The sequence below is a fragment of the Orycteropus afer genome, unplaced genomic scaffold, assembly GCF_000298275.1.
Source record: "Orycteropus afer afer isolate SDZICR_OR568_19922 unplaced genomic scaffold, OryAfe1.0 scaffold00076, whole genome shotgun sequence".
Lineage (NCBI taxonomy): Eukaryota > Metazoa > Chordata > Mammalia > Tubulidentata > Orycteropodidae > Orycteropus > Orycteropus afer.
This window is the reverse complement of record NW_006921663.1, coordinates 5,036,114-5,050,631: the sequence shown is the minus strand read 5'-3', so window position 1 is coordinate 5,050,631 and position 14,518 is coordinate 5,036,114. Positions and strand designations below refer to the sequence as shown.

The following is a 14,518-nucleotide window of genomic DNA, read 5'->3' as shown; positions in this document are numbered from 1 at the left end:
GTCCATGGAGAAGGAAATCATGCTTGGTTAGTGAAAAAAGGAAGACCCTCAACAAGGCAGATTAATAAAGTGCCTCCAACAATGGGATCAAATACAGCAATGATTGTGAGCATGGCACAGGACTGGGCAGTGTTTTCTTCTGTTCTACACATGGTTTTTATGAGTTAGAACTGACTCAATGGCACTTGAAAACAACAGAGAGAACAAGCAATTAGCTATGGAAAACAGGATTTAAGTTGACTTTTGAAGAGTACATAAGATTCAGATAGTTAGAAAGGAGAAGGAATATCTCAGGTAAAGAGATTTTACAGAAAGAACAAATACTTCTTTACCTTTATTTTATTATTATGCTGTTGTTGAGTGCCATCGAGTTGTCTCCGACTCATAGCGACCCTATGCACAGTAGAACGAACCACTGCCTTTTCCTGAGCCAGCTCCACGATTCTTGCTACACTTGATCCCATTGCTGCAGCTACTGTGTCAATCAACCTCATTGAGGGCCTTCCACTCTTTCGTCAACCCTCTACCTTACCAAGCATGACATCCTTCTCCAGGGAATGGTCTCTTCTGACAACATGACCAAAGTATGTGAGATGAAATCTGGCTATTCTAGCTTTCAAGGAGCATTCTGCCTGCACTTCCTCCAGGACAGACCTGTTAGTTCTTTTAGCAGTCCACGGTACTTTCAGCATTCTTTGCCAACACCACAGCTCAAAAGCATCAACTTTTCTTTCGTCTTCCTTATTTATTGTCCAGCTCTCACATGCATATGAGGCGATTGAAAATACTATGGCTTGTGTCAGGTGCACCTTAGTCCTCAAGGAGACATCCTTGCTCCTCAGCACTTGAAACAGTTCCTTCACAGTTGACTTTTCCAATGCTACACGTTGTCTAATGTCCTGACTGCTGCTTCCATTGGCATTGATTGTAGAACCAAGCAATGTGAAGTCTTTGACAACTTCAATCTTTTCTCTCCATTTATCATAATGCTGCTTATAGGTCCAGTTGTGAGGATCTTTGTTTTCTTTATATTGAGATGTAATCCATACTGCAGACTGTAGTCTTCAATCTTCATCAATAAGTACTTCAAGTCATCCTCACTTTCAGCAAGCAAAGTTCTGTCCCCAGCATAGCGCAGGTTGTTAATGTCTTTTCCTCCAATCCTGATGCCACATTCTTCATAAAGTCCAGCTTCTCGGATTATTTGCTCAACATACAGATTGAATAAGTATGGTGAAAGGATATAACCCTGATACACTCCCTTCTTGATTTTAAACCATGCAGGGTTCCCTTTATCTGTTTGAAAGACAGCCTCCTGGTCTATGTACAGGTTCCCCATAAGTAAAATTAAGTGTTCTGGAATTCCCATTCTTCTCAATGTTATCCACAATTTGTTATGATCTACACAATAAAATGCCTTTGTATAGTCAACAAAACACAAGTAAACACCTTTCTGGTATTCTTTATTTTGAGCCAAGATCCATCTGACATCAGCAATGATATCCCTCATTCTACATCCACTTCTAAATCCAGCCTGCACCTCTGGAAGTTCTCTGTCAATATACTGTTGCAATTAATTATCTTACTGAATTATCTTCAGTAAGATTTTACTTATATGCACTATTAATGATATTGTTTGATAATTTCCACATTCTGTGAGATCACTGTTCTTTGGAATAGGTCCAAATATGGTTCTCGTCCAGTCAGTTGGCCAGGTAGCTGTCTTCCAAATCTCTTGGCATAACCAACTGAGTGCCCCCAATGGCTTCCTAATGTTGAAATAACTCAGCGGGTATTCCATAAATTCCTGGAGCCTTGTTCCTCATCAATTCCCTCAGTGCAACTTCGACTGTTTCCCTCAATACCATTGATTCTTGAACATATGCCACCTCCTGAAATGGATGAAGATCAACCAGCTCTTTTTGGTACAATGACTCTATGTATTCCTTCCATCTTCTTATGATGCTTCCTGCATCATTCAATATTTTGCCCATAGAATCTTTCAATATTGCAACTCGAGGCTTAAATTTTTTCCTTAGTTTTTTCAGCTTGAGAAATGCTGAGTGGTTCTTCCCTTTTGGTTTTCTAACTCCAAGTCTTTGCACATTTCATTATTGTAATTGTCTTTGTCTGCTTTAGCTGCTCTTTGAAATCTTCTGTTCAGCTCTTTTATTTAGTCATTTTTCCATTTGCTTTATCTAATCTTCAGTTGAGGACAAGTTGCAGAGTCTCCTCTGACATCCATTTTGGTCTCTTCTTTCTTTCTCATCTTTTTAATGACCTCACTTTCTTCATGGATGATGCTCTTGATGTCATCCCACAATTCTTCTGGTTTTTGGTCATTGGTGTTCAGTGCATCAAATCTATTCTTTAGATGGCCTCTAAATTCAGGATGGATATATTCAAGATCATATTTTGGCTCTCATGGACTTGTTTTAATTGTCTTTAACTTCAAGTGAACTTGGATATGAGCAGTTGATGGTCTGTTCCACAATCAGCTCCTGGCCTGGTTTTGGCTGAAGATACTGAGTTTTTCCATTGCCTCTAACCACCAGTGTAGTTGATCTGATTCTTGTGTACTCCACATGTACAGCTGCTGTTTGTAGTGTTGAAAAAAGGTATCTGCAATGAATAAGTCATTGGCCTTGCAAAATTCTCTCATGCCATCTCCAACGTTATTTCTGTCACCAATGCCAAATTTTCCAACTACTGGTGATTCTTTCTTGTTTCCAACTTTTCCATTCCAATCACCAGTGATAAGCAACACATCTTGATTGTATGTTTGATCAATTTCAGACTGCAGAAGTTGATAAGAATCTTCAATTTCCTCATCTTTTGCTTTGATGGTTGGTGCATAAATTTGACTAATAGTTGTATTAACTGGTCTTCCTTGTAGGCGTATGGATATTATCCTATCACTTACAGCATTGTACTTCACGACAGATCTGGAAACATCTTTTGTGATGATGAATGCCACACCACTCCTCTTCAATTTGTCATTTCCGTCATAGTAGATCACATGGTTGTCTGATTCAAAATGGCCAAACCAGTCCATTTCAGCTTACTAATGTCTAGGATACAATCTTAATGCATTTCATTTCATTTTTGACAACTTCCAATTTTCCTTGATTCATACTTCTACATTCCATGTTCTGATTATTAATGGATATTTACAGCTGTTTCTCCTCAATTTGAGCCATGCCACATCAGCACATGGAGGTCTTGAAAGCTTTACTTTATCTGTTTGAGTAAGGCTGATTTTACTCTGATAATGCAGCTCTTTCCCAGCCCTATTTTGGGTGCCTTCCAATCCAAGGGGCTAGTCTTCCTGCACTGTGTCAATGTTTCCAAGGTATTCATAAAGTCGCCCAATAATGTCTCAGGAAGTGTTTGTCTGGTATTCTTAAGGTTTTCCCTGGCCAGGTTTTGAGAAGCGGGTGGCCTCCTCCTTCTTCCTAGTTTGTCTTAGTCTGCAAGCTGCATTGAAACGTGTGCACTATGTGCAACTCTTCTGGTGTCTGAAACACCAGTGGTACAGCCTCAAGCCTCACAGCAATATACAAGCCTCACAGTATGACAAACTGACAGAAAAGTTTTTCTCCTTGGAAACTTCTGCATCCTCGAGGCTCTTACCTAATTCTTACCTGAAACCTGCCTCTGGTCCCTGGCTGCTCCTGGTCCCTCCCTTTCCTGGCTCTAGGGGGCTTGGGGCCTAGCCTTGCCTCCCACCCCTTTTAACTTGGATATCCTGCAACTCCTGAGGTCCTGAAGGCCATTCCTGGTCCCTCCCTTTCCTGTTTTATTATAACAACTTTTAAATAGTAGAGATTGTTTGAAATGAAAAAAGGTTTTAGCAAAGAATTAAGAACTATTCTGAAGCTCTCTGTTAAAAAAAAAAAAAAAAAAAGCAACAAAAAATACTCCTAGGACCATAAAAATCATGATTAGTGAAGAGTTGATACTTACTAGATCTACATTTGCCACTAAGCTGCAGAAGACAGAAAAGCTCAATGAGGTCTTAGGTGTGTATGTCTGATAAGTTTACAGTAAGAACAGGTTTCACAAGTTATTCCCAGTAACTTTTGTAATCATAATATTCAAGTCACATATTACTGAAACAGTCAATGTCAAGGGACTGTGATATTGTAAACCACTCCTATGACATCATAAATTTCCCACAAAGTTTAAGGAAAATTGCTATTCAGAGTGACTTAGCACTATTTGCTTTGATTTTAAACCAAGGTAATCACAAAAGGGAACACATCGTTACAACCATAAAATCAAAGAAGCTTTCATAACTATAGTTCATTGATTTGTTTAACGTGAGGAAGTGAGTCATTTACGTAAATGTTTTCTTTTGTGTGTGAAGTATAAGACCCAATGACACACTATGTTTTTAGGCACAGAAGTTTCTTAGTCACAAAAATTATATAAAATTAAATGACTTAAGAGTATGATCTACAATAAGAAAACTCCAGTTCCTAGTATAACATTTAAATGTTTCTGGTCAGACAAATTAATATCTTTTATCAAGGTGAATTTTAATGATTTATATCCTTTCAAACCAACATCTTTCCTAGAAATGTCAAAGAGAATAATTGAAGATTAGAGAAAAGAACTTTCATTAAAATTTAGCAAGGGTTGTACACTACTCCCAGTGGCAAAACTGTATTCAAAATATGAATACAGGAAAGTATTTTATCACAGATTTTATGTCCTAAAGTAGACATGTTTATAACATCATCACATGACATACATATACCTAATTAGTAAAATAACCAAGGTGATTCAGAAAAATAATGTAACAGATTTATTTGTCTTTATTATTTTCCTATCTATGCTCTTACCGTATTATGAGCAGTTCTACCCAGACTCGTATAAAAGCTGGTAATGGACCAAAGACTTCCAGAATATATGTGTAATGACCACCAGATTTCTTTATAGTTGTTCCCAACTCAGCATAGGACAAAGCTCCTGTGGAATAGTCATAATAAAAAGTGCAAATTTAACATCTTATCAAGTCACTGAGCAGAAGCACTGATACAACAATATTTAGGTTGCGTGAGACTAACAACCACTTCTGAATGGCATTCTAATCTCAAGACAAATAATGGTTATGTGATTGCTAAGAAACACCAACTTCCTCTTGGAACTTCCCTACATTTGAAATCTATTTCATTCTGTCGGAACAATGCTATATTCCTTGTGATGGTACAGGCAAACTTCTAAAACAATTATCACATGCTTCAGAATTTAGAATCTGAAACCTAGGAACAAAGAAAAGATAGATGTCAATCATATTACCTATTTTTGGAAAACACAACCATTGAATCAAGACAAAAATAATCCCAAACTGATCTCATTATAATTGAAACCCTTTAAATAAATGATTTTCTGTGGCAAATCAAAATAAATGGTATCTATTCTTCAGAAAAGTATGTATTCTAGGCCTTACAAGAATTCATTTAATTTTCAGGATATACTTTGTTTGTTAAAGGAGCTCTGGTGGTGCACTGCCTAAGGCATTTGACTGCTAACCAGAAGGTTGGCAGTTCAAACCCACCAGCGACTCTGCGGAAAGAAGACTGGCCAATCTACTTCTATAAAGATTTACCAGTTCAGAAACCCAAAGGGGGTCGTTATGAGTCAAAATCAACTCGATGGCAGTGAGTTTGGTTTTGTTTGTTAACACAATTCTGACTCTGATACTCACTTTCTCGAACCATGACAAAAGTATGTTTTTGAAGTATACACTTCCAGGTAGCTAAAAGAACATGCTTTTTAAAAAGATTAAATTAAAATTTATACTTACGTATACTTATGCATTTATATATGCTTATGTACTTACACTCCATTAGGTACAATTGATTAGAGGGCAAAATTTTAACATTTAGTAATACAATTCACATGAACCTTTGACAAGTTATATAACCTGTTAAGGAAACCTCACCTTCACCCCCATAAAATGGAGATCTCAATTCTCACCTTATAAGTGGGTTGTGTGTGTAACTGTAGCAATGTGTGCCAAGGAATGTACCAGGCCTGATGCATCACAAGCCCTAAGGAAATACAGCTATACCTATCAACCTGATTAATTAATTATTAAGATAATGAAAAATATATCTCAAGGTTATGTTGAAAGTTTTATATTTACTGCTAAGTGCTTAAATATGACACACAATGTTTGCCTGAGCTACTTCAGAGACTAAAGTGTGGAACATTTTTGCTAATGAGTAAAGGTTCAGATGAGGGCAGTGGAAGTTCAGTAGCACAATGTTCACCTTCCACACTGGAGATCTGAGCTCAATTCCCAGCCAATGGTCCTCAAGCATAGCCACAAATTTTCCATCAGTTGAGGCTTATGTGTTCTAATGCTGAACAGGTTTTGATAGAGTTTCCACAGTAAGAAAGGCCAAAGAAGAAAGGCCAAGTGATCTACTTTAGAAAATAAGCCAATGGAAACCCTGTGGTCTAATCCCAGTGTGCATGGGTTCCTCATGAGAACCAACCGATGGCAACTAACAACAACAAAATTTCAGCTAGAACTGTCTAATATAACTTGGATATCCAGTGAATATCAATTCTCTGACTCTTGAATCTGCACTGCATAAGAATTACCAGGGAAGAATTTTTAATTTAAAAAAACAACCAAATAAAAAAACAGACTATAAAGCCATATCCCAGACCCTCTAAATCAGGCTTACCAACAGATGGGTTTAAGAATCTCCATTTGTTTAAAATACTCCTAGATAATACAGAACTATCTAGTCTGCAGATTGATATTTAGGAATGGGTGATATTATTCAACTACTGTAACTAACTAACTAACTGCAACTCATCTTTCTTTGGGATTCAGTTGGCATATTGGTAGGCTGTCTGGAAAATCATCCAATATAACATGTTATTGGGAAAAGTCTTAAGTACCTTAGAATTTATTGCCAGAGAATCAATACCTAGACCTGTGTATGCTTTGTTGAAACTCCAGGATGTTGCCCCTGGTTTAAACCAATTTCTGAGGGAATGAGTTTTTTGTTTAAAGGTCTCAAGTTCCATAACCACTTTGTCCAGATGAAAAAAAAAAAAAAAAAATGAATTAAGATGTAAAAATGTATGTACTGACCTTGGCTTTTAAAAAATTATAAACCTAATACACAGATTCCTTACATTTTGTCGCATAATTCCATAGAGTCTTAGGAGAAAGAAAGAATTTGTTACATTTTGATTTGTTTCTTGTTATGGAGTCACGTCTATCAAAAGCTCCTAGTAACTAAAGGGACAAATGTAATGCAAATACAGATAAATAGATAAATCTAAGAGCACACTCCCTGTAATCAGTAATCACAGAATACCACCTCAAATGCAACCTTAGCTAGTCTCCTTAGCCAGTAATTTTTTTTTTTTTTTTAAGTAAACTTCTTGAGATGAGATACTTATTGCAGAGGCATATTATCATAGTAACTAGTTTAACATTCAAGGCAGTCCATTTTATTATATCTAAATAATATGTGTGCAAATGTGTGTGCACATGTTCACATTCAAAAATCTAATTACATGGTGGGAGTTGCATGCACATAAGTATACAAGTGTCCAGGAAACTTGTTGTGGTTTCCCTACTAGACATTGATTCATTCCGAGTTTATGAAATGCTGTAGGTAGATTAAAGGCTGATGATGCACAAAATTATTTAAGAGGAACAACAATTACATTTTCTGTTTATCTATAAATACATATGCCAGAATAATTTTAATATTAATAGTGGCTAATGGTTCTATAACAGTTTTTGTATAGCCATATTAATCCCAAATTTTCTACTGGAATGGAAAGTTGTATACTGAACACATAACGGTCCATGATTATTACTTAACATTATATAAATTACATGCTACTCACATAAGTGACACCACAAACATTTAAAAAACTGAAAAATGTCTCCAAAAAGCTTTCTATATTAACCAAGATATTGACTTAACAAGTTTTACTTAAAACACTTCTTCCCTAACAATGGACAGAAAGATAAGGCAGTCTGTTTCCACAAAGATTTACAGCCTTGGCAACTCTTTGGGGGTTGCTATGAGTTGGATTCAACTCAATGGCAGTGGATTTAGTTTGCATGGGTAATAATGGACATTTATGATCTCTATATGAATGCCAAAACCAATGGATTAAAACATTGCAAGGGCTTAGTAGAAAGAATGAATGACTTGGTACTTAAAGGACCAACAGTTCGTACTTGGTCCTAGAGTTGGGATAAAGAATTTGTTCCTTCAAAGAGTAATTAATGTCTTTTGGAATCAAAGCACAACTATTTACTAGAGAAAAGAAAATCTATCTTGACCATTGGCCTATGGCAGAAATCAAATTCAGTTCATTATTTTGTTGTTGTTTTTGACTATTCACCAGCTTTTGTGGCCCTTATCACTAATTTATGTAGCTTTCCAGTAATTTGCCCATCTCATGAAGGAGCATTTATTACTCATTTACCATTAATTCTCACATCAATAAAGAGATCTAAATAGTGAAGAAAAATTAATAATCATACTACCAGCCATGTCCATTAACTCAGTGAACAGGTGGTCAAGTTATCTGTGTCCCTTGAGACACAGTGAGACAGAGATGAAGAAAACAGACCTGGGCAAGCACTGCACACTAACACGCAATTGAAGTTTTATAATTTATATTACAAAAGTTTATAGGTATAGGGAAGTGACGGAAAGTTGAAAATATTTGAAATATGTTCAGGCCATTGCAATATTCCCCATTTATCACAGGAATTGAGTTATATTATCATCATATATCTTTCCACGTCAAGGTCTTTTGAATATTAGGAACTGGCAAGCATATGGAGTTAAAGAATTAAAAAGAAAATACTGTTACCCATTTGTTTTGCCAATAAAAGTCAGTGAAACTTCTGCTGAGCACACCGTTCTGTGTCTAACTAGGCCATGCTGGGCTTCACTTCACAGGTGTTTCATTCAAGTGTGCCAGCTGCCAGGACACCCCAAACATACGTAACTAAGCACAACTGCCCAGTGCAGACAGCTCCTGTGTATCTTACTGGGTCATCAAAGTGAGCCTTTGCTCTCATCACCACAGGGAAAAAATCATAAAAAATACTTTGTCTTAGTCAGGAAAAGAGATTACAGCCTGCAGGAAGCAATTCAGGATCATGCTAACAGTAGATACTGTATGTGAGTAATTCAGATACCTAAGTAAAATCAGACAATTTGGTGCTACCTTTACCACTCACTCTAAAAACTACCCCTTGCTTCCCCAGAGAGCAAGCTGCTTAGCCCAAGTTACACCCCCAAAGAAGAAGATGCACTCACCAAATAGTGAAAGGACCCCACAGACCGTCCAGATAATCAGAGACATGCCCACGCTGCCTGTGTTCTGAAGCACACCCTTAGGAGAGATGAAGATTCCTGCGCCAATGATGGTGCCAATGATGATGGAGATTCCCCTCAGTAAAGTGATTTTCTTCTTCAGCATCACTTTTTCCTGCCCAGGTGGCTCCTTGCCACCCTTAGCAGGTAGCCTCCTGTTAGCATTTCCCTGCAGGTAACCTCCATTGGAGATGGTGGACACAACAGGCTTTCTGACCATGGTAGTGGTACACAGGGGAAAAACAAAACAGGAAGAAAAATACTTTCAACTTTGGTGTCTCTTAATGGGACTGAACAATCCCTTCCTCTTTGCCTTCAGATTGTCTGTCTCAGTGCTATTGTGTTCACAGGTGAAAACTCAAAGGTGTATTCTATCTTTCACAGCTATCTAATTACTACTCAGAAACACCTGTGTGTGAATGGTGCTCTCGGTTCTGCATCTCCTCCTACTACCACTGCTGCTGTGGCTGCTGCTGCCGCCCTATCATTACATACCAGCTCAGCTTCCTCATGGGCTTGTATTTAAGCTCCCGCCTGTCACGCCAATTTACTCCAGCTAAGTGATGATGCAAATTCTCCAGGTTTGCATCAGCCACATGAGAAGTCTCCAGCATTACTCAGCTCTTTTTTTTTTTTTTTAAAAAAAAAAAACAAACAGTAGCAGCATGTTGCTCAACTGACCTAAGCTTTTCAGAGAACAAAGCACATACTTAAAAGGAATCTTAACCAATCCAGAAATAGTAAATGCGGAACAGACCTTCCCAGAAATTTGAAGCAACTTCTAGTGAAGAACAAAAGCTTTTTAAAGCGAAAGAAAATGAAACAGGAAATAGACTGCTTCATTGTAAGGAGTTTGTTTTCTCTTTTTCTTTTTTTTTCCTTTATCCTGTACGTAAAGACATTTTATACACTACTGTTTTCACACTAGAACGTAACCCAAAGCTACATGGTTTATAACAAAATTTAGGTTTCATAATTTGTATCCTGCTTATTATTATTATTTTTTTTTGGAGGAGGGGTTTTTAGTAACTGTCAAATCCCGTGCTTACAAAAATAGAATGATTCTATGCTATGTAGTTACTGTCACACACATAGCAATTATAAGCATTACTTATAATCAAAAGAAAACTTTTTCTTACTACCCATGATAAACTAGAATTTAAAATTATCATCAGAGCACGAAAACTTTAAAAATCACAGTGACCCCAGAAAATAGTCATTTTCTGTTTTTTTATCACTACTAGATGATTTTCTAAACTAAGTAAAAGACATATATTAATCATTTGCATTTTGTTCTCTTGAATTACAAAAAAATATTTTTTTAATTAAGCAAAAATCACAATTACATAAAAACATGCATATAGCAAAAGCCTGAAAAATAATACACAGAATAATAGTTGTGGATAGTGATAGCATTACGTATTGCTTTTTTTCTAAACTGTATGAACTACCGTTATAGCATGAGTATCATTTGTAAATGCATTAAAAATGTAAGCTAAGATTAAATTATTTACTTTGAAAGAGCAAGAAAGGCAAAACATTAAGTGTCCACAAAACAAAAAACAAAGCAAAGAACTCCTATATATGACTTTTGGCATTGGTTATAAGTGGTTTTGGATTTAGTTATCATTACCCTGAAGCTATATTTACACATACCTTTAAATATGCTTCTGAACCTCACAACACTGGGAAAGCAGCGTGAAAGTCAGACTATTTTCTGTACACTGGCCCCTGAGAAAATTATATATTATAGCAATGCTCTACCATACAATAATTGAGGCAATATCATGTCTTTTTTATATTATCTACCTAAATCCCATAGAATTTGCTTTAACTGTACCAAGTCAGGGTGTTTATTAAGCCAAAATAGTTATTTTTTCTCATATGCTGTATCTTTCAAAACATAAAAACAGGTATTTTCTTCACTCAATCTCATTGAAACTCCTAAAAAAGAAACTAAAGGAAGATTGTCCTCCTACTTTTTCCATCTCCTACATGTCCTTCTGTTCACGTAATTCTCCTGATTAATGTTCATACTGGAGAAAAGAAAGGGGACATATCACCTCTATGAAACTCAGGCCACTACCCTCCACCTCGTACTAAACAGAATCACACTTCAATTTTAAATTTTGTTCTAAATGACTAATAAATTGAGACTAAGAAAAGGTCATCTCAACATGAAGTATCACCCTCCTTATTTGCAGAATTAAGAAGATGTATGTATTTATGAAGAAATGTTGTTGAAATTATACTAATGGTCAAAAGGGCTGTACTATAATGTAAGAGAGAGTCAGATTCAAAAATTCCATAAAAACTGCACATAACTACCAAAGACATCATTATAACTTTTCTAGCCACCTAGAAATTTGCAGAAAATACAGGTTACAAAGAAAATGTTAACAAGCCCTTATAATTAGTAGTCCTAAACTTGTAAACTAAGAATTTGGATAGTGTTCACATGTTTCTACATCATAAAAATGAGTTCAAAGCAAATGTATTTATATTTTTTGTCCTGGTTTAGTTCTTATTTTAAATATTCCTGACAAATTAAAAGACAATGCCAGTGTTATTTGCTTAACAAATATTTATTTAGTGCTATGTACTTGGTTCCCTACAAGCATCTTATGAAAGAAATAGACTTGATATACTGTAGAAACAATCCTTTACTGTTAACACCATGTGGGTTTCCCATTGATTCAGTGTCCAGAGCTCTGGTTGTGTAGTGGTTAAGGTACTTGGCTGCTAACCAAAAGTCAGTCGGTGGTTTGAACCCACCAGCCTCTCCACAGAAAAAAAGATGAGCTATGAGTCAGAATGGACTCAATGGTAGTGAGCTTTTTTTTTTTTGGTTAAGGACTCCAGACCACACCTAACAGAGTAGGTGAAGTGATGAAGTGACTCTTGGGTAGGGGCTGGCCAGGCAAGGATTTATCTCATGATGATCATGTCATGGTGTCCAGGCTGTAGAACTACACCTCATAATCACTTTGTGATGATGTTAATCAGTCTCAGAGGAGAGAGACTAAACTTTGCATAATGTAATGAGCTCCCCAATAAAAGCTCTGGACACTGAATCAATCAACTTAGGCTTTCTAGTTAGTGAAAAATATCTGTCTCAGGAGACAAAATCCATTCTAACGAGTAGATTCCAACTCTTAGTGACCTTATAGTACAGAGTAGAACTGCCTCACAGTGTTTCCAAGTCTGTAAATCTTTACAGATTGCCACATTTTTCTCCCTTGGAGCAGTTGGTGGGTTTGAACTGCTGAGGGTAATGCAACTCTTTTTGGGACATGGAAGTTTCATGTTGTGAACCTTCCTAGATTTTGCTCTATGTGTCTAACATTTGCTGATCTAGATATTTGTATTTGTGGTGTAGTAAATTCCATGGTATGGCTTTTCTACCCATGTTGTTGTTGTTGTTGTTATGTGCCGTCAAGTCAGCCCCAACTCATAGCGACCCCTCCTTGGGTTTCCAAGGCATTATCACTAATAAGTCTTTGTAAACTCCATGGTGGAATTTGCCGTGAGCAACTGAGCAGCTCCTGATTGTTAAAGTTATCCACCTGGGGTATTTCTGTTGCAAGTGGAGCTAAGCAATGTTCTGGGAAGTTCGCTCTCTCAGGTGTTTAGAATTCTGATATTATTATTGGTTAGTCTGACCACTCTGCCAGGCTCAAAAGGAGTCCTGCTAGAGGCAGGAGTCTCTCTGACTGTTGGATGAGAAGGATGTGCTGCTGAGATAAACATGCTCCTGAGAGACATGCATTGCTAAAAAAGAGACACAAGAGACATGCATTGCTGAGAGAGACTTGGAGAGACACGTAATGTTGGGAGAGAGACTGTAAGAGACGGTGGGCTGAGAGATGGCGGGCTTAGAGAGACTGAGCTTTGTTCCTAAACTTGAATTGTAGCCTGGTGCTTCCCTATTAAACCCCATAATCTGTGAGTTCTGTGTGGCCACTGCAGTGAATTATCAAACCCAGCAGAAAGGTAGTGGGTACTGTGGGAGGAATGGTTGGTATCAGGATTGATGAAAGGGCTGGAGAGAGGCAGAATATCTGGCCTCACAGGAATAGGCCTTGGGCTATTGATGGTGATTCTGTCTTCATCTTGTGCGGTTAGAGAAGGTCAGCAGATGCAGCCTCTTTGTCACTTTGGCAGTATTCCAATAATAAAGCTGTAATAATATATACCACTTTCCATGAGTTCTGTGAGTCATTCAAGTGATGCATCAACCTGAAAAGAATAATGGAAGCAAGTAGGTCAGAAGTGAGGGAAGCTGGGAACACTTGGACTTGCAGCTGCCGTCCCCAAAATACCAAATTTGTAGCCAGTAAGTCAGAAATTATGGTGTTGTATGGACTCCTGAACTTGAAGCTGGTAACTGAAGACTTGTACCTACTTAGCAGTCAGAAGGACTATGTCCTTTTAACTTGTGAGATCTGACCTGGCTCCATGTCAGAGACAGAATGCAAACTGGGCAGCTAGTATCATAACTGAACAAAGAAGTGAAAAGTGGAGAATTTTATTTATTTGATTATTATCCTCATAGTTGGTATCAGGAAAAAACGGATTTGGCATTGGGTTTGTAGTTGAATTTATCCTCTCACACATTCTTCATCATAATTACAAATATGAGCATATAACCTACAAGCCAGGTTCGTCCAAAAATAATTGTCCCACTGGCCACAGGGTATATGCAATTGACCTGAGGTAGGACATTGCCAACAGAAATTGAATTAGTTTTTCTCTTGTATTGAAAGTTATAAAGATGTGATCTCAGATTACTATCGGTCTTTTTCCCTACTATGTGAAGAAAATCCTTATGGAACAAAAGAGAACATTCAGAGATTAGAGATAATTAAAATGTCCTGTTATCACTGAGCCCTATATTAGTGGCTAAAGGACTCAGATCGCCTCTGGTTCTTCAAGATCTTCTTTGACCCTATAAGCTACAAAGTTTCCTTGCTAGGTTTGCTACCTTAGGATATACTAAAAAATCAATTGCATATAGATGATAGAGTTAAGTTTGAATGGCACATCATTTAAGCTACTAGACTTATGCAACTCAAAACGGTAGTCACTATTCTCACTATATCCACTGGAACTTGAAGTTAGTTTTAAAAAAAGAA

At 37.1% G+C, this 14,518-nt stretch overlaps 1 protein-coding gene across 1 annotated transcript in view; it reads right to left on the bottom strand.

Moving 5' to 3' along the window:
- SLC7A11 (solute carrier family 7 member 11) overlaps nt 1-9,603 on the bottom strand; it is a 116,422-nt gene extending 106,819 nt beyond the window's left edge. Inside the window, exons 1-2 of the mRNA XM_007941217.2 lie at nt 9,327-9,603; nt 4,848-4,974 (exon numbers count right to left, since the gene is read on the bottom strand). Coding sequence (XP_007939408.1) covers nt 4,848-4,974; nt 9,327-9,603 — 404 coding nt within the window. The remainder of the gene's footprint in view (nt 1-4,847; nt 4,975-9,326) is intronic.
- Nucleotides 9,604-14,518: the final 4,915 nt, after the last annotated feature.